This window comes from Pollicipes pollicipes, unplaced genomic scaffold (genome assembly GCF_011947565.3).
Source record: "Pollicipes pollicipes isolate AB1234 unplaced genomic scaffold, Ppol_2.1 Scaffold_7261;HRSCAF=8764_pilon_pilon_pilon, whole genome shotgun sequence".
Classification (NCBI taxonomy): domain Eukaryota; kingdom Metazoa; phylum Arthropoda; class Thecostraca; order Pollicipedomorpha; family Pollicipedidae; genus Pollicipes; species Pollicipes pollicipes.
This window is the reverse complement of record NW_023597054.1, coordinates 3,676,878-3,696,748: the sequence shown is the minus strand read 5'-3', so window position 1 is coordinate 3,696,748 and position 19,871 is coordinate 3,676,878. Positions and strand designations below refer to the sequence as shown.

The following is a 19,871-nucleotide window of genomic DNA, read 5'->3' as shown; positions in this document are numbered from 1 at the left end:
GGCGCGGGCATGGTCAGGGACGTGTAGCCGTGTTATACCTGGCGGACGCTTACGTAATAAGATGACGCAAGCGAGGACTTGTCAGGGACGTGTAGCCGTTGTATACCTGGCGGACGCTTACGTAATAAGATGACACAAGCGAGGACTGTCAGGACGTGTAGCCGTGTTTACATGCGGACGCTTACGTAATAAGATGACACAAGCGAGGACTTGTCAGGGGACATGTAGCCGTGTTATACCTGGCGGACGCTTACGTAATAAGATACACAAGCGAGGACTTGTCAGGGACGTGTAGCCGGTTATACCTGGCGGACGCTTACGTAATAAGATGACACAAGCGAGGACTTGTCAGGGACGTGTAGCCGTGTTATACCTGGCGGACGCTTACGTAATAAGATGACACAAGCGAGAACTTGTCAGGGACGTGTAGCCGTGTTATACCTGGCGGACGCTTACGTAATAAGATGACACAAGCGAGGACTTGTCAGGGACATGTAGCCGTGTCATACCTGGCGGACGCTTACGTAATAAGATGACACAAGCGAGGACTTGTCAGGGACATGTAGCCGTGTCATACCTGGCGGACGCTTACGTAATAAGATGACACAAGCGAGGACTTGTCAGGGACATGTAGCCGTGTCATACCTGGCGGACGCTTACGTAATAAGATGACACAAGCGAGGACTTAATCAGCTCGGACACATCTGGCCATGTGCCAGCAACCAGTAGGCAACGATAGCAAGAGCCTTGATCTAACCTGTTTCATCCCCATTTCAAGTTCAGATTATCTACACCGCCATCTACATGTTTATCCTTGTGATTTAGATATGCGTGCAGCGTAAGCCAGTGCTTAAATATATTTTTATGTATGTGTGGGGCTTGGTGAAAAGACCTCTTCCAGCATCTGCGTGTCAGCGGCGATCTTTAACAACGCATTCTTGTGCCTTCCCTTCTTGCCATGTGGCAGTTTGTTCCCTGTCAAACGAGGAGACCTCGGTGAACCTAGAACTCAGTCGTTTTAGGACATCAGTCGGTGTGCACAAGCAACAAAGTGGCAGAACAAAAACCCTAAGATGTGTACAAGATGTATACAGGGCTAATCCATTTGTTACTTGCCGGCTTATTCCGTCGAGCAGTTGGCGGTAGGGTGGAAGGCCCTGGACTAATGGTGCGCGAAGGCTCGGGGGTAGCTTCTTTGGCATGACTTGAGTGACTGAGAGTGTATGTTTTCTGTTCCAGTATTATTTCTTAACTAGGTCAGTTTGTGCAGTTTGCAATCAGTTTGAAAGCTCAACTGATCCCTGATATTGAAGCTGATGCCTGGTATGCCGCTGTTTGGTAGGCGTGATGATACTACGGTGGCGCTAAAACGCTTCCGATATTTTCTGTGCGGGATATGGTAAGATGGTCCCCCGTTATGTCAGGGTGGACTATGCCAGTTGGGGAACATTGGTTCGGCTTCCACACGGCGATCACGAGGACCGCGGCACTCGCGGGCGCTCTCCGTAAGTCCGTGTGTCTGCGTGGTCTTTGTGTCGATGTGACCTAGGTAACCGTCTGTAATGATTCATCCTGTAATAGAAAGTAGCATATCGAAGGACCAAACTCGATGTGGCTCAAGGTACCAAACTGTATATCTCAATCACCGCGCGTAACAAACATAGTCTTGCTAACGGCTTTCGGACAAACATCGCCGTTGACTGCTTAAAAATGACTGAAGCCTCTTGTTTCGGAGGTTTGTTCTCCCTAACGTCATGACATAGCACCCATGTGATAATCACTTGATACGCCGTCCCTGCCATGCTTTTCGTTTGCATTTAAACCACGGCATTTGCAACGCACTGCGACCGAGCTTGACTATGAAGTCGTCCACGTCTTTTCGGTTGATTTGGCCGGTCCCGTTTCCTTTTGTGCATCCGCTCGTTCGACCTGTTGACGTTGGGTTCACGGAGACACACAGTCGGTTGCTGTTTTCTCGAGCAGTTTGGGCGACGCCCAGGAGGTCAATGTTGCCATCGTTACCAGGTGGCTGTTGCGCAAGCTACACATCATACTTCGCCAGCATTTGAATGGCACACAGATGTACTGTATGCCTTGGTCACTCAGCTGTGTTTGCCCTATCGATCCGATCACTGAACGCCCCCATACATGAAGGGCGAGCTCGCCTTTGGACGTACGGAGTAAGCTACGACGCGCGCCGTTGCATTGAACGCATGGCGGCCGAGCCAGAACACGTAAAGGACAAGCTGGGGCTGGTGGTGTTTGGGGGAACAGAGTTTTGAGCTGGGGCTGGTGGTGTTTGGGGGAGCAGAGTTTTGAGCTGGGGCTGGTGGTGTTTGGGGGAGCAGAGTTTGGAGCTGGGGTTGGTGGTGTTTGGGGGAGCTGAGTTTTGAGCTGGGGCTGGTGGTGTTTGGGGGAGCTGAGTTTTGAGCTGGGGCTGGTGGTGTTTGGGGGAGCAGAGTTTGAGCTGGGGCTGGTGGTGTTTGGGGGAGCTGAGTTTTGAGCTGGAGCTGGTGGTGTTTGGGGGAGCAGAGTTTTGAGCTGGAGCTTGGTGGTGTTTTGGGGGAGCAGAGTTTTGAGCTGGGGTTGGGTGGTGTTTGGGGGAGCAGAGTTTTGAGCTGGGGCTGGTGGTGTTTTGGGGAACAGAGTTTTGAGCTGGGGCTGGGTGGTGTTAGGGGAGCAGAGTTTTGAGCTGGGGCTGGTGGTGTTTTGGGGAGCTGAGTTTTGAGCTGGGGCTGGTGGTGTTTAGGGGAGCAGAGTTTTGAGCTGGGGCTGGTGGTGTTTGGGGGGAGCAGAGTTTTGAGCTGGGGCTGGTGGGTGTTGGGGGGAAGCAAGAGTTTTGAGCTGGGGCTGGTGGTGTTTGGGGGAGCAGAGTTTTGAGCTGGGGCTGGTGGTGTTTGGGGGAGCTGAGTTTTGAGCTGGGGCTGGTGGTGTTTGGGGGAGCAGAGAGTTTTGAGCTGGAGCTGGTGGTGTTGGGGGAGCAGAGTTTTGAGCTGGGGCTGGTGGTGTTTAGGGGAGCAGAGTTTTGAGCTGGAGCTGGTGGTGTTTAGGGGAGCTGAGTTTTGAGCTGGAGCTGGTGGTGTTTAGGGGAGCTGAGTTTTGAGCTGGAGCTGGTGGTGTTTGGGGGAACAGAGTTTTTAGCTGGAGCTGGTGGTGTTTAGGGGAGCTGAGTTTTGAGCTGGAGCTGGTGGTGTTTGGGGGAGCTGAGTTTTGAGCTGGAGCTAGTGGTGTTTGGGGGAACAGAGTTTTTAGCCAACCCAACCTTGTTCTTAACCCCATCGCTGAACTGAGTGTTGCCCCGCGTCTGCTGTCTCCCGAGCCACCGACCCTGCCCACTGGCCTTGTGACACCCCGCGTCTGCTGTCTCCCGAGCCACCGACCCTGCCCACTGGCCCTTGTGACGCCCCGCGTCTGCTGCCTCCCGAGCCACCGACCCGGCCCCACTGGCCTTGTGACGCCCCGCGTCTGCTGTCTCCCGAGCCACCGACCCTGCCCACTGGCCTTGTGACCCCGCGTCTGCTGCCTCCCGAGCCACCGACCCTGCCCACTGGCCTTGTGACGCCCCGCGTCTGCTGTCTCCCGAGCCACCGACCCTGCCCACTGGCCTTGTGAACCCCGCGGTCCTGCTGTCTCCCGAGCCACCGACCCTGCCCACTGGCCTTGTGACGCCCCGCGTCTGCTGCCTCCCGAGCCACCGGACCCTGCCACTGGCCTTGTGACGCCCCGCGTCTTTTCCCGAGCCACCGACCTGCCCACGGCCTTGTGACAACCCCGCGTCTGCTGTCTCCCGAGCACCGACCCTGCCCATGGCCTTGTGCCGCCCCGCGTCTGCTGTCTCCCGAGCCACCGACCCTGCCCACTGGCCTTGTGACACCCCGCGTCTGCTGTCTCCCGAGCCACCGACCCTGCCCACTGGCCTTGTGACGCCCCGCGTCTGCTGTCTCCCGAGCCACCGACCCTGCCCACTGGCCTTGTGACGCCCCGCGTCTGCTGTCTCCCGAGCCACCGACCATGCCCGCTCGCCTTGTACCTTGACCTTCGTTTGGTACCCACATTCACTGCACATCCTGATCGTAGAAAACCGATTTGATTTCATTTATTGCTCATCACGACGAAGGGCGTGTACTGACCGGATGATATGCGCGCCGGATTAGCACGCGGGGAACCCGGCTTAGAATGCCGGCTGCGCCGGGGCCTCTGAACTCTGATGCAGCCAATGCAATCGGCGTCGGCAGACTGTCGATGATATGCCGATGATATGCCAATGAATGCCGATATAACCAATACAGGGCATCCACAGACGCTGGCTGTAGTTTGTGGGCATCGGCAGACGCTGGCTGTAGCTTGTGGGCATCGCACCACTCCGCACCGGTCCGAACCGAACACGCGGGGAGGGGCGCCTGCCGTGCGCCGCAGGGCTCGGGGTCGCGCCTCTTGAGGTGCGGGTCATCAGCGAGGCTGCCTATTGAATCGTTCGACCGCCGCCGCTCACTGTCGTCCGTTGGCCGGCAGCGGCCTTGCGGCGCCGCTTCGCCTGCCGTCGGTGACGACAGGTTCCGCTCGCCCGCTGGGCCGGGCTGTCGTGGTTGGCGCAGCCGAGCTGCAGTCTGTACCGTACGAGCGTGGGCTAGAGCCTATATCCCATATATGTTGGGTGCCCCATGTATGTTATACCCGAGGCAAGAGACGAATCATCACCTTGGTTACCCACTGTAGCCGTTGGCGCAAATAACCAATACAGCTGACGCACCCCTACTTAATAACTAACCACTGTAGCCATTGTTAGTGTGTCTGTCGCATTTATGGTGTCCTTCATTAGGTTTTGACGGAAATCGATTCGGTTCATTGTACAAAGTGTGCATTATTGCCACCATAGCCATACATTAGGGCCGCGGGGTGTGAGCGGCGCATTGCTGTCCAACTGTCGTACCGGTCCGCCGCTGGTATCCAGAACCGTGTCACAACAGCGGGCCGTGTCGTCCGCAGAGGAGCCCGACCAGTTCATGGAGGCCATCCGCAACACGGCCGGCCGCCGGAAGAGGAAGCTGGACGCCTCCAGCCAGGGCTCCGCCTCCGAGCCGTCCTCCTCGAAGTACCTTGGTAAGCGGCCGCCGGCGCGTGCTTGGCTTGCCCACCGCCGTCTTGCGCTCCCGGCCGTCTATTGCGCCTGCTGTAGGTGTGCTGTCCGGGTCACATTCAGCCCTGGCGTTTTGGACAGAGGGTGTTGCGAGCGCTGCTGCTGGGGGCTGAGCGTCGCGCCAGTGTGGCTCTGGCCGCTGCCACCGGCGCCGTCGGCAGCCGGGGCTGGTGCTGCTCTCAGAGCTCGCCGGACCCGGACGCCACCGTCCATCGCCGCCAGCACTTGCGTTTGCAACGTGAGACGCCTCTAACTGGGCTTGTGTCGACAGCGGGCGGTGGCGGCATCCACCGTCGCGTCGGCGGCGCCGCCTCGGTCAAGTCGGGCCGCTCGAGCTGGTCGACGGGCGGCGCGTCGACGGCGTCGGCCAAGTCGTCGCGGTCGGGCCGGTCGGCGGCCAGCCGGCCCGGCGCCGAGTACGCCTCCAAGAAGGGTCGTGGCGATGTGAAGCGTGCCGGCCGGCCCGATCCATACGCCTACGTGCCGCTCAAGAGGAGCACGCTCAACAAACGGTCAGTGACGGGCCGGGCTGGGCTGCCGGGGCTGCCGGGGACGAGGACCGGCACAGAGCGGCCCGAGGAGCACGGCCGCCGCTGGGCCGAGGGCTAATGACCCATCTGCAGGGGGATAGCTTGCACTCATGGGCCTCGTCCCACGATCAGATACCAATCGTGCGGGCCGCAGAAATGCGTAGCTCCATCGTTCGATGGCCTAATTTTTTCCTTTTGGGGGGGGGGGGATGGGCTTACAACAGATGACAACAGAACCGGGTATTTTAGATACATTGCTTTTGCGCATTGCCATCTGCGTTACGAACGTTACTGCGAACTGCGACATCGCCAACTGCATAACATTGCCAACTGCGGATTCGATCATTGAAGTTCGAGTTCGTCGGGGAGCACATGCCCCTGCCGTTTGGCCACTTGGCGCCACCCCTGGGTGACGTCAGTGTTTGGGCATCAGAAGTGTATCAGCACGCCACCCCTGGGTGGCGTCAGTGTGTGGGGGCATCAGAAGTGTATCAGCACGCCAGCCGGGCATGGTGGTCCAACGAGGGCCAACGTTAGCTGTTATTGTATGCATTCTTCGTTGTAATTGATTGCAATGCAATGTAGTCGTACTTTGTTAAATTGAGTAATGTGGTCGTAACTCAATATGCATGGCTAAATTGTGGGCCTTCGAGGTATTTAGTGGGTGCAGCGACGCAACCATGACTACGCTAAGCAGTGACCAGGCAATGTGTACTGTACCGCCGCTCATAACACTCGGGAAGAATTTGGCTGCGAGTTGTTGGTTTGTGAGTCTGAGACTGGATGCTCGCGGCTTTTGCTTTCCCCACGGTTGTGCGAGAAGAGCTGCTAAGCGTCCGTGATTTGACTCACCGGCCCAGGAGTCCCCCCCCCCCACTCTGCCCCATGGCCTGGTGGTTTGTTGAGCGTCCGTGATTTGACTCACCGGCCCAGGAGTCCCCCCCCCCCACTCTGCCTCAGGGCCTGGTGGTTTGTTGAGCGTCAGTGATTTGACTCACCGGCCCAGGAGTCCCCCCCCCCCCCCCCCACACTCTGCCCCATGGCCTGGTGGTTTGTTGTATTAACAAGCTCTCCCACAGCAACAGGAAGTGTTGAGCTCATTGATCTGTTCATAAGGTGCCGGCCGACAGCTCATAACCTTCCTGTCGTCAGGAGCCATCCTCTTTCCACTGATGCTTCTGCCAGAATCATCAGTATCAGGAGCCCTGAACACTTACCTTCGGTATATTTGATAGCCGCGGAGTTCCCGTGCTGTTGCAGCAAGCGGTTCTAGTCGCTAGTCAAGTCGAAGTAGATGGCTAGCAATGCTTACCCACTAGACTCACCACGCTCGCCTCGAAGAAGATGGCTGGCAATGCTTACCCACTAGACTCACCACGCTCGCCTCGTAGTAGATGGCTAGCAATGCTTACCCACTAGACTCACCACGCTCGCCTCGAAGAAGATGACTGGCAATGCTTACCCACTAGACTCACTACGCATCCTCGAGGTAGATGGCTAGCAATGTTTACCCACTAGACTCACCACGCTCGCCTCGAAGTAGATAGCTGGCAATGCTTACCCACTAGACTCACCACGCCCGCCTCGAAGTAGATGGCTAGCAATGCTTACCCACTAGACTCACCACGCTCGCCTCGAAGTAGATGGCTAGCAATGCTTACGCACTAGACTCACCACGCTCGCCTCGAAGTAGATAGCTGGCAGTGCTTACCCACTAGACTCACCACGCTCGCCTCGAAGTAGAAAGCTAGCAATGCTTACCCACTAGACTCACCACGCTCGCCTCGAAGTAGATAGCTGGCAATGCTTACCCACTAGACTCACCACGCTCGCCTCGAAGTAGATGGCTAGCAATGCTTACCCACTAGACTCACCACGCTCGCCTCGAAGTAGATAGCTGGCAATGCTTACCCACTAGACTCACCACGCTCGCCTCGAAGTAGAAAGCTAGCAATGCTTACCCACTAGACTCACCACGCTCGCCTCGAAGTAGATAGCTGGCAATGCTTACCCACTAGACTCACCACGCTCGCCTCGAAGTAGATGGCTAGCAATGCTTACCCACTAGACTCACCACGCTCGCCCTACGATCTCACACGCAGCGCTTATCCATCAGATAGCAATCCTAGCTCACCTTCCGTGTGGACAGGGCCCGCTGGCCCTGACGGCGGCGGGGTTTCCAAGGAACTTCCACAGCCCCCAGGGCACTGAGCACCCCCGCCATTAGCAGGGACGTCTCCGGCTCTCGATGGGAGGGACTGCGGCGCCCTGAGGGCCGCGTTGGAGAAGGCCCGCCCGCCCGCAGGCCCGCCACGATATCGCGTGGGGTGGAATCACCGTCTTGGCTTTCTTGACAGACTACATCAAGTGGGATTCGCACGCCTTGTTCCACCTCTTTCCGAAATATTCGTTTTTTTTAACAACTTCCATGCAGGATGTTAAGTCGTTCGTACTTTTTGTTCGCTATTTAGCGTGGCAGGACATACAGGCGAGGTAACAAGAGCCCGCACAGGTCTTCTTACAGATCTTGCGCATCATCACTGTCTTCTGCCTGATACTCTTGCTGCTCGTGTGGTAACTTGTCACGAGGTAAAGTCACGTGTCTTACCACACCTGTCGTACTGCCTGAGCGTAACAGCTACCATAGGGAAAATAACAAAACAATATTAGACCAGATCTAACGTTTTGCGACCCGAGTTATTACTTATCTGAAAAAATGCAGTGAGGCTAAGGCGAAACTAAGCGGGCAGATATCGAATAATTGGTGGGGTATTATGAAGGCATCGTCACGTACCACGCGGTAAGGACAAAAGTCCCGAGGGTTTGGCAGACTTGTTCTCGAGAAACGTTGGTAGCCGCGCGCCAAACACCAAATAAGACGATAGGCTGCAGCTGCCATTGGGACAGCCAGAAAACAGGAAACAATCAAATCCTCCCGAAGCACAAAGAGGTGGAACACACTGGCATGGGATGTGACGGATTTATCGTCCTCGAGTGTTCAATGCCAAGGTGACCAACTGTTAAGAAACGGCAGCCTTAAAAGATGGCTGTTTCTGCTAAGTGAGCGTGTGGCTAGGCTCATACCGTGCGTGAGCGTGAACTTTTCATGTTATGCACAATGCGCATAACGTGCTGCTGACATTTTGTTGTAGAGCTATGATAAGATGTGGGAGGCCGTCATAGCCACAGGGATTGAAGCATCTCCAGATGTAACACACAACACAACATGTGACCTGTCAAATGGCCGCGTGCGTGTGTCCAGCCTGAGACGGGTCGGTCACCAGCTCGGTGGACTACCGACGGCGCCGGGGCCCGGCCAGGCGGCACATACCACGTCATTTGGCCGTACCATCGGCCGTTCATGTCTGGGCTGCGCCTAGTTTTTTTGCGAGGTGATAATCGCATCATTTTTGACAGCCGTGATTGGCATGATTTGGCGTTCGCCAGCCTTGTTCAGAGTCGTTCGTCTGGATTTCACCGGTTCGCGCCGGCTGATCGCGTTTGCGATACCGTTCCTGGCGAACATCCACCGCGTGCAGATCCCGATCGTGTCTTTCATTTGTGGTCCGGAGTAGGCACCCATGGTGCGAAAATTGGCCTGGGGATAGCGCCCTTGCGTTACGCGCTGCATGCGCTGGAGCGCGTCCCCACGTGCTGTTGGACGTGAACGCTCCCCGGGACACGCCGAGGGGCGTCACGTGCAGTGCGTCGGCAGCCGCTGTGCTCGTCATGCCAGCCGCGCGGCGGTCGGCAGGCTCTCACACCGCCGCCGGCGCGCTGTGTTTTTGTTTCGTGGGAGGCGCGGGCCGCGTGCATGGCGGGAGAAGGGGGGCAGGAGGCACTGCACTCAGAAGTGGGCCATCGGAGCACTGTCACGCAGTTGACCGACACAAGAGATCGCCAAGAATGTCATGCACGGCTGAAAGGGACAAGTGCGCTCGGGAAAGAGAGAGAGAGAGAGAGAGAGAGAGAGAGAGAGAGAGAGAGAGAGAGAGAGAGAGAGAGAGAGAGAGAGAGGAGAGAGAGAGAGAGAGAGAGAGAGAGAGAGAGAGAGAGAGAGAGAGAGAGAGAGAGAGAGAGAGAGAGAGAGAGAGAGAGAGAGAGAGAGAGAGAGAGAGGAGTCGCTTTAGAACTACGGGTAACTATGGTTTTAAGGGGACAAGATTGCTCTAAGGGTGTCGGTAGTGTAGTAGTTAGCGCGTCTGCGTTGCCTTCTGTGCGTCTGGGAAACCAGAGGTACGGGGTTCGATTCCCCGCGGTGCCCGCCCTTCCTGCCAGGGTGAGAGGCAGGCGACGCCACATAGCCTCAGTCGCTGAGTGCGTCGTAAAGCCCCAATCACACACACAAGATTGCTCTAAACGGCTCGATTCTTTGTTGAATGAGTATGCTCGTCGGCGTGTTATAGTATAATAGCGTCATCGTCCCTTGCACAACGTTGATTGCGGGTCAATTGACGGCCGTTGTATCTGAAAATTGCGCTCACGAACGCCAGATATGAACGCCTCGACAATTAAATTGTTCTTGGCATTAATCGCCACTCGGCTTGTGGATTGGCAGGGTTTGAATGACGTTATTATCGCGTCATGAGTAACAGGGTGGCATTGAATAGTCTCCCCGACATACCTTTTGCCATTTTCGCGGGCGTGTAGCTCAGAAACTAGAGCGGCTTAGGTCTTAGGAGGGCAGGATGGTGAACAGCACCGAAAAGTCTTCAAGATGGCTATTTCAGTTCAAAATCCCATGTAAATGTAAAACACTCCCTGTAACGTAGCGCTACCCCGTGTACCTCTTGAGATCCGACTCTTCCAAGCTGGTGGTGGCGGACCTTCCGTGGATAGGGCAGCGTGGCGCAAGCCCTCACGCGTTCCCATCGGATGGCACGTGGTCGGCGGTGTTCGCGCGCACGCCGAGCGATTGGGCAGCGCCATGCGTTGTTGAGCGTTCACCAGCCCCTAGCACGGCCACAGTGCACAGTGTGCACGCACAAGCCCCGTTATCTGGCCTGTGTTTGCGCATGCACCCCCCACGGACACGCTAATCTATGCGCTGCTGAAAGACAAGTGGGCCATTGTTGACCGATACGAGTCTGGAGGCCGCTCTGAGCGCCCGTTCTTCGGCACAAGCTGATACCACGCGTTTCACGGCCGTTTAGCGCTCCCTGCACGTGTGTTGCTGCGCGCTTCCTGGTCCAGCCGCGGTGTTAACAACCCATTTTCGTGGCTTAGTTTTCTCTTGCAAACTAAGCCACCTGATAGCGAAGTCACCCTGCGCTCTGCGAGCAGTGTTCCGTCGCGGCTGTTCCGCGGCGGTGGCCTCTCCGCTAACGGAACGTCCAGTGTCGCCGCGCCGCTAGCACAGATGGGCGTTGTTGCTTCCGTCAGCACAGTCGTTACTTTACCGTTATGACATCGTTTAATTATGACCTGCTGTTATATTGAAGTTTGTTAACTCCACATACGTATTGCAACGCATAACACAACGTTTCGGCCAATGGAATCCCCAGTCGTCGGTAGGTGTTGCTAAGCCCTGAGAAGCATTCGATGGTGTTTGGCTCTCGTCAAATTATGTGCCACACCCCGAAGGGTCTCCTTTGAATCCCTGGAATTCCAACCGGGTCTTGTATTTGCAAGTCCAGCGGTCAACAGTGCGTGTGTGCGTGCATGCTGCATGCATGCGTGCGTGCTTGCGTGTGTATATGTGTGTTTTAACGTACGCTTTAGGCAGAATCGGTTCCATATTAAAGCATAGTTTGGCCCATATTAGTGTTTTTCAGCCCTTCCTATCCTCGGTATTGCACATTTCATTTTGTGTGTTCGTGTTGTGGCTTTCCCAGAGTCGCCATTCACGGCACGGATGCGCATTCATGAAGTTACAACGTTTCAGAGATGCGTTTTGTGTCATTGGATAACAAAAGACGTTGGAGCCGTACAGTTGGCCAGGTTTACACAACATTTCGAGACAACAGAACTGCGCGGTCGGTGCCGACTGACCTGTAACAGCTCGCGCTGTTTATGCCCGGTTATGCGGATGTTTTTTGTAATTTTAAAATTAATGCCGACGCTCGTGAAGGTCATCTGTGATTCATCCAACGAACCTCAATGACTAGTGCGTGGGCTCGAAAGGACTTTCATCAGGCTGACGAGGACCAATTATGCCTCGCTGTACAACCAGCTGCGCCCCAAGGGAGTGTCTCCACAGCTATCAACACATATGTGACCACAAACACGTATACAGATTGCCAGACATCACTGAACTCTCAACAACAGACAGTGACGGTCGTAAATCGATGGCCGATTTTTATGTTTTTAAGTAGTCACCCCACTGTTAAAAGGTGGTACGCAAGTGGCACCACGGCCGTTGACACATTCACAGGGCGCCTGAGGCGACGGTGTGCGGGCGGACCGGACACTATCCAGCCCCGGGCGTCGGCGCCAGTGCATGTCCCGTTGGCCGCAGCGTCCGCTGGGGCAGCGGGCGGCGGTTCGTGCTGACTGGCGCCGGTGGCAGCCCGGGCGGCTCGCTTTCCCCGTGCGTGGCCGGGCCGCACGGGCACGCCACGCGGCCGCGCCTGACCCACTAACCCGTTGACGTGCAGTGCACGGCTGGCGGCCGGAGGCGGCGGGCCGTCCGTTTAGCCGGGGATGGCGCTCGGCCGGCTACATGTCGCACTGTGGACCTCACTCCACCTCGCAGCTGCCCCTACTGCCCAGACGGCAGGCCGGCCTCGTTTGGGCTGCCCTTGGATAATTTGCGCGTGATGAAGTGGTAACCGCAAGGTTTCGGGACGGTTTACGTGAGTTTCTCCTCGGTTCGCCACCTGCTTTTTGCTCATCACGACGTGAGGACCCGCGTGTGAAGTTAGGTAGCGATGGCCACAGTCATCATTTTCAGGTGATGGTACACCGTCGTCACACGATAAGGCTCGGTCGAGAGCCGCTTAAATCACTTCAAAGTGATTTAAAATCACTACTTAAATCACTTCAAAGTGATTTAATAATAAACTTAATAAATCACTTAGATCACTACTGCCACGGCAGCCAGACTGCCGTGGCAGTAGATGTGTCACTGGTGCTGGTGCGCTTACTTACAAGCTGTGACGTCCTGTTCAAGTTTACTGAGATATGGAAGGAAATGACGGTTGCTTTGCACTGCTGGTAATGTCAGTCTCTCTCTCTCTCTCTCTCTCTCTCTCCTTCTCTCTCCTCTCTCTCTCTCTCTCTCTCTCGCTCTCAGTCTCTCTCTCTCTCTCTCTCTCTCTACTCTCTCTCTCTCCTCTCTCTCGCTCTTCTCTCTCTCTCTCTCTTACGCTTCTCGCTCTCTCTCTCTCTCTCTCTCCTCTCTCTCTCTCTCCTCTCTCTCTCTCTCTCTCTCTCTCTCTCTCTCCTCTCCTCTCTCTCTCTCTCTCTCTCTTCTTCTCTCTCTCTCTCTCTCTCTCTTCTCTCTCTCTCTCTTCATCTCTCTCTCTCTCTCTTCTTCTTCTCTCTCTCTCTCTCTCTCTACTCTCTCTCTCTCTCTCTCTCTCTCTCTCTCTCTCTCTCTCTCCTCTCTCTCTCTCTCTCTCTCTCTCTCTCTCTCTCTCTCTCTCTCTCTCTCTCTCTCTCTCTCTCTCTCTCTCCCCCTCTCTCCTCTTCTCTCTTCTCGGTTCGACTCTCTCTCACTCGCTCTCTCAGATCGCTTCTCTCTCTCCCCTCTCTTTTCTCCCTCGCTCTCTGCTGGTCGCACGGTGTATCTTATCATATACGTGCACCTGTATCAGCGCCCATGGTCACCTGGTGGACATTGCCGCAATGCTGCTCCGAGTTTGTATTGCAGACGGGCCACTTCAGACCGTATCGGGCCTCCCGGCTAGGGTCGCCCATCGGCTTGCTGTTGCGGGCGGTGTAGGCTGCTTGCAGCCGACCCTTCAGCTGACGGGCGGCACCTTCAGTCCACGCGGCGCTCAACTGACCATATGCCTCTCCCTGTTCCGCTGCCCACAGGAAGAAGGCCAAGTTCGAGGGCCAGTACAAGAACATTGTACGCGGCGCGCAGAAGGGTGCCACCAAGGGCGCCAAGGCCCGCGGCCGTTCACGAGCCCGCTGAGGCCGTGCCGCCGTGCATCAGTCGCGACGCATTGAGCGGGCTGTGGGAGCCTGGTCAGCCACCGCCGTCGGCCCATCAATATTGCACGCTGATGGGACCGGCCGCCAGGCTCGAGACAACGCGGCGCGTCCATGGGCCGCGTGGTGCGTGTGGCGTTGTGTGACGCCGTCGTGGCGGCTGGGGGAGCGTTCTGGGCAGGTCGGCGGCAGGACGTTGTCTGTGGTCTCACTGGCAGTGGCAAGACCTGCACATTTGAGTACCGGTACAGCTAGCCTGGGAACACCTCCTTTCGAGCCGGTGTGAATACGATCTGTGAATAAATATGAGCCGGGAGGTGACATATTAAGTGTTCAACCCATTCGTGGCTGATCGGCTGACGCGTCAGCAGGCCCACTGTGACGCCATCCTCGCTCTGGATCTGCAGTCAGTGGACAGGGACCAAGGATTTATTTCGCAAAACAGCATTCGTACAGCCGCAATACATTCGACGACACGTCCACGACCATACACGCACAAAAGCTCAGCCGGCTCAGGCGTTATCCACGGCAGCGACCCGCGCTGTGGCCGTGAGCGCAGTTGGCGGCACCAGTCCTGCAGTGCGGCCGCACTCTCAGCCGCCTCGGCCGGACGTTACCGGCGCGTCGGCGGGCGAGATGACGCTCGTCTTGGTCGTGGTCGCCTCTTCGTCGTCGTCCAGCTCGCCGACCGGCCCCAGCGCCAGCGCCAGCATGTCGTGCACGGCCGTCGAATCGTCCGCCGCCGCCTTCAGCTGCTGCACGAAGCGGGCCCAGGTCTTCATCGACGCCTCACTGTGCCTCAGGGAGCCCATACACGAGTGGTACTTCTTGCCCAGCAAGTGCGGTCGCACTGCTTGCGGTGGTAGATATGCACGAGACCTGGGTCGGGCGCGCGAACAATCTCCAGCTCCGTCTGATTGTACTTCTTGTACAGTACGACGTCCTCGCCACCCCAGCTTCCCGACACCAAGAACTCGCCAGCCACACGGTCAAAGTCCGACTTGTACTGACACGTCATGCCGAAGCCGAAGTCCCGCCAAAAACCCACGTCGCCACTTATTGGGTTGCATCTGCCAGAGCGAGGTTGGCTTCTTGCGCCAGGCGCGGAAGTAGAGCTCCGGACTGAATGTGCTGAACACAACCGGGTAGTAGACGCGCCGGCCAGGGGCGGTGTTGGCGCGGCACCGGTGCAGTGCCTGCGTGTCGAAGAACATGTCGACGTCGCAGAAGAAGAGCAGCACGTCGTCGTGACCCTTCCAAGAGCGTGCGCCTTGCAGCAGGGCGTGGCCGCGCGAGAATTCGGCCTCCTGGTCTACCAGACGCGCCACCGGACGGCGGGCGCGCTTGTTCAGTCGGTGCAGCGTGTCGGCCACGCGGCGCCGCTCGCGAGCCAGCTGCTCACGTGGTGCCGCCGGCTGGCCGCGCCAGTAGAACATGACGACTAGCCGCAGGTTCTCGTGGTGCGCGACCACGAGCTGCTCGAACATGGCGGCGAACTCGGCGAACGCGTCCGGCCGCCGGTAGTAAGGCACGACCACATACACCAGCTGGTCGTGGTCGTAGCCGGGCTGCGCATCGACGAGCAGCGGACCGCACGGCGCACCAGTCGCACCGTTTCCACGCGGCCCGGCCGCGCCTCGCTGGCGAAATGCAGCACGTACCACTTCGCCGGCGCCCAGCACCTGCTTGTACCGGCCGTCGAGGAAGTGCTGGGCCGTGTAGCTGGCGCCCGCCACTGGCCTGGTTGAGGTGTTGAGCGCCGGTGCGCACGGCCGCCAGCAGCTCGAACGTTCAGCGCGCCCCTCCGGCCGAGCTGCGGCGATTTGTTGACGTGTCCCAGACGCTGCCCTATGGTGAACACGCGCCAGCTGGTTGTCTTCACCCTGCGGCACACGTTGGGTCAGCGTAGGGTGACGGCGTCGGCCAGCGTTCAGGCGGCCGAAAGCCATGTCGTGACGGACCGCTACCAGGTTTGCGGTCGGCCTTGCACGTGTGTGCACACGTGCAGTATGCACGCCACCCGCCATGGGCAACGAGCGAGGTCAGACCGGAATGACCATTGATCTAAATCATGACATGGGCCAGACTGCGCTCCCATGTGGCCAGCTGAAGGTGCGGTCATGTCTGCGACGTCACCGGCCGTGACGGCGCAATCGGGATGGCCGCGTACTCACAATCGCGATCGGATCAGGTCGGGATGGCCGCGTACTCACGATCGTGATCGGATCAGGTCGGATGGCCGCGTACTCACAATCGCGATCGGATCAGGTCGGGATGGCCGCGTACTCACGATCGTGATCGGATCAGGTCGGGATGGCCGCGTACTCACAATCGCGATCGGATCAGGTCGGGATGGCCGCGTACTCACAATCGTGATCGGATCAGGTCGGGATGGCCGCGTTACTCACAATCGTGATCGGATCAGGTCGGATGGCCGCGTACTCACCAATCGTGATCGGATCAGGTCGGGATGGCCCGCGTACTCACAATCGTGATCGGATCAGGTCGGGATTGGCCGCGTACTCACAATCGTGATCGGATCAGGTCGTCCATCTGTTCCACGTCACTGGTCTTGTCCTCTGGAAGGATATTGTTGCATGTGTGTGCGTCAATTTCACTCGTAGTACAGTGGTTGCCTTTCTTTGTTTTTTTTCTATCAGCGCTAAGTAAAGTAATAACGAACTAATCCTGACTTGCGAGGGTAAGGAAAAGCCAGGCGCCTTCCATTTCTGATATCAGAGGCCACAAAAGAACGACCAGTGGTAGCACCGAAATCGGACGTATGCCGGATCATTACTCATGCTTATTAAAACGAATTCTGATACCAGATCTCGTTTGGTCATGTCGCTATGACACCATTTCTGACATTTTTATGACACCGGATATTTTTATAACGAGTGTTTCGTTGTGGTTTCACTGTTAGTAAATGACGATTTTGGACACGAAGTTAGCGATTAATCATGAGAAACGGGAATGCAGATGGCGTTCTCGAACAGCGCCCTTCCTGGATCAAGCGAAGTTAGTGGTTTAGGGGTCACCCAGGAGGACCGTTACCACACGAAGGAGAGCGGGTGTTTTGATTGAGCGTAACCGACGCTTTACAAGGGCGGAGGGACGATTCGGACAACACTACATTACATTCATGTCAGGTTTGGTTTTAAAATTAACTGAAATAGAATGTCTCAGCAGGGTTGACATGCGGCGTGTTCCTGTGTAGCGTGATCACCACTCTCTGACCAGGGGAGGAGGACAGATGGCGAAGGACAACAAAGCACATGATTTAATTCATGCACGGCTGCGATATCAAGATTTTGCCTGTACATGAAGCACCCTTTAGGTCAATTTCCCTGCTTTGAAGCTGTTCAGAGATGATGCAACGGTATGATATGTTGCTGTTCTGATGTCCGGGAAGATTTTATGCTAATGGTTTGGCCTGGCTTTGAGGGAGGGTCCATCCGAGATTCGTCAACAGGTCGCCAACCCCCACCACTGGACATCGTTGACTATCTGATGAACTGAGCTTCGTGTTGACCGAATACCAAGCCACTGACTGCAGTTCTTGTTCAATGGTCCCCGGCTTTAATTTGGGGCCGAGTGACAGCCAGCAATAACTCGTTTGTGAAGTGGAAATAATGAACAAGTGGAAATAGCTCGCACCAGGGGAGGATGAAGCTGAAACCAGGTAAAGATGGCAGAAATTATTGGGAACGGCACAAGAGGGCCTAACCATAACTAATAGCCATAAACATGAGACAGCTGGTTTTTATACGGCATCGAAAACTGCCTGATGTCCCTCTCCTGGTGAAGATCGGTGGACGCAGACAGCGAGTCATCCGTTATTACCATCACGTGGTGCGAGCTGTGGGACGGCCACGTCGAGTGTGGGGTCAGTGGGCTTTTGCTGCAGCTGCCTCTGACCCCCGCCGCACAAGTCCTCTTCTTGCGGCACCAAGTTGTCTTCTTGCTCCACCGGCAGCCCTGGGGAAGTACCATCAGCGGTCCCACGCGTCCGTGCACAACACCCCTGGGCCGTTACACTCCAGTCGAGTCGGTTATTTTCCCATGCAATACAACAAAATGTGGTGTGATGCTAAGTATGACGGCTCACCAGCATGCTGGCTTCCACTGCGTGTGAATGAAGCCATAGCCCCTTAGCACTGGTCCAGTGCAGCCTATTTCGCAAACAAAGGCGACGCATACGTCGGAAGGTGCCTTTGTACATGTGTGTACAGACACTGTGGGCCATCGGACAAAACCGTTTCTTTTCAGAGTATTTGTTAAAACTTGCTTGTCTTGTGTAGGCAAATATCACAACAATACATAGAGAACACTGCACGTTTATTGTCTGCGATTGCTGTGCACAATCTGTCGGCTATATGGACTATTGTTATTTTTGAAAGCACTTCTGCTGCATCGTAGTGTGGTACCATAAATACATTAGAGTAGGTTTGAACTCAGATATAAAAAAACGAAGCGTACTTAAGATTAACACGTGATTGTTTAACACGCGCTCGGGTGGGGGTCAAGTCGGGTCCACGTGAACCCCGAAGGTTTTTACTGACTTCTTCCTGAATTTATTTTCCTGCATTTCCATGAGTTTTCCTACGGCGGGTCAAAGTCAGGCCATGGATGCAGCAAAGACGATTTCGAGGGGACCGTTCAATCTTTGCAACAGCGGAGTATTGGACGAAACCATACATTTCTGGGATGGTTTTTTAGGCAACACAACAATTGCATAAACAAATTCCATCGACCTAGGACCAGGTATGAATGGTCGGACCAAGGTCGAAACAACCTGCTGTATTACTCTTGCGCGTGCTGTATGGGATAGTTTCTGGTGCTAATTTCGAATTTATTGATAACAGGAACCGCCATCATACATCTAACATGGACTTGCCAAAGGTGGCAATAGGTCAATGACCTAAAATGACCCAGGTCAGCATTGTGGTTTTGGGAACATTCTGCCTAGCGTAATCTTGGTTGCTTATTCAAATGAAAATCTTAAAGTATTCTGGTGTGATTTTGGTCACTACCGACCTTCAAGATCAAACAAGACCACTGACCTTAAATGAGAATTTGACCTTTTGCTCAGAACAATTATCTGGACTCTGGGGGGGGGGGGGGGGGGCACTTTGGAGACCAGCTTGTAGTTTGACCTTATCTTACGCAAAGGTCATGGCCAAGGAATCTCAAACTTTGGACTAAGTGAGTTTACGTTCAGGCCAACACACGGTGGGATTTGGTGCTCTATCTCCTCTAGTTTCTAAGATCTCAAGGGAGGAGATCAAATTGATTTTCCACCCGAGCAAAGGGAACCAACCGCCACCCGGGCGCTTGTTAAATACAACAGCGGTTTACGCTGTTTTTCAATTTAAACAAATAGTTTTTTTATTCAGTTAGGTTCTCTCCGCCAGGGGTATGATTCTGTTACCGATGCGTTTCTGTCCATTCACTCACTCTGGCTGGAACTGTTTCCATGGTAAGTGAGGACCGATAAGAACATCCGTTCACCAAGGCGAGGAAGGCCACTAGCTTCCTCGCTGAGGCACTTCGGAACATCCCTCGGCCTAAACAGGGAAACAAACTTGAGTCGCTTGCTATGGTATGAGACTCTTCAATGCAGGCACGGTGGCACCAGCGGCGCAAGCCAGCAGGGGAGCCTTCGCGGAGGAGAGGGCGAGTGGCCCCTGCGCCCGCTCTCGCCCGCCTACCCCGCCACCTGACCACCCACCTGTCACGCCCCGTTGACTGCGCCCCTGTGGGTCGTGCCGACTCCGTCGTAACGAGGGGCCGAGCTTCCAGCGCCCGGCCGTCGGGCGCGACGGTCCGCTCTCGGGCCAGCGACGTCGGTCCGGCTGCTCGCCAGGCACGCGCTCCGCGGTGGTCCGCTTACTCACCCTACAGCGTCTGAATTAGACAGATCCATGGAGAAAGGAGCTTAGCAGCTTCCACATCGTGGATTTTCTAGCTTCCACGTTAACGTGCATGCAATAGTCGCGGAGGGTTCTAGGTCAGTGGAAAAGGCTAAGAAATGAAGAGAAAACGGAGCAAAGTGGGCTTTCCGGGATCAAGTGGACCAAATGCGGTGATTTTGTCGGAAGGGG

General features: G+C 55.9%; 1 protein-coding gene and 1 long non-coding RNA gene across 2 annotated transcripts; one reads left to right on the top strand and one right to left on the bottom strand.

Annotated features, from left to right (window-relative positions):
• Positions 1–4,991: 4,991 nt before the first annotated feature.
• Positions 4,992–14,090, top strand: LOC119113159 (RRP12-like protein). Its single transcript, XM_037237512.1, has 3 exons — positions 4,992–5,100; positions 5,409–5,649; positions 13,648–14,090. Exons 1-3 carry the CDS (start codon positions 5,004–5,006, stop codon positions 13,748–13,750), a joined length of 441 nt encoding a protein of 146 aa, XP_037093407.1. The 5' UTR covers positions 4,992–5,003; the 3' UTR covers positions 13,751–14,090.
• A 1,528-nt stretch (positions 14,091–15,618) lies between these two features.
• LOC119113180 (uncharacterized) lies at positions 15,619–19,255 on the bottom strand. Its single transcript, XR_005095843.1, has 4 exons — positions 19,225–19,255; positions 17,611–17,745; positions 16,295–16,346; positions 15,619–15,650 (listed from the first exon to the last, which is right to left on the bottom strand). It is a non-coding gene; the product is annotated as an uncharacterized LOC119113180 (long non-coding RNA).
• Between the last annotated feature and the right edge of the window lie 616 nt (positions 19,256–19,871).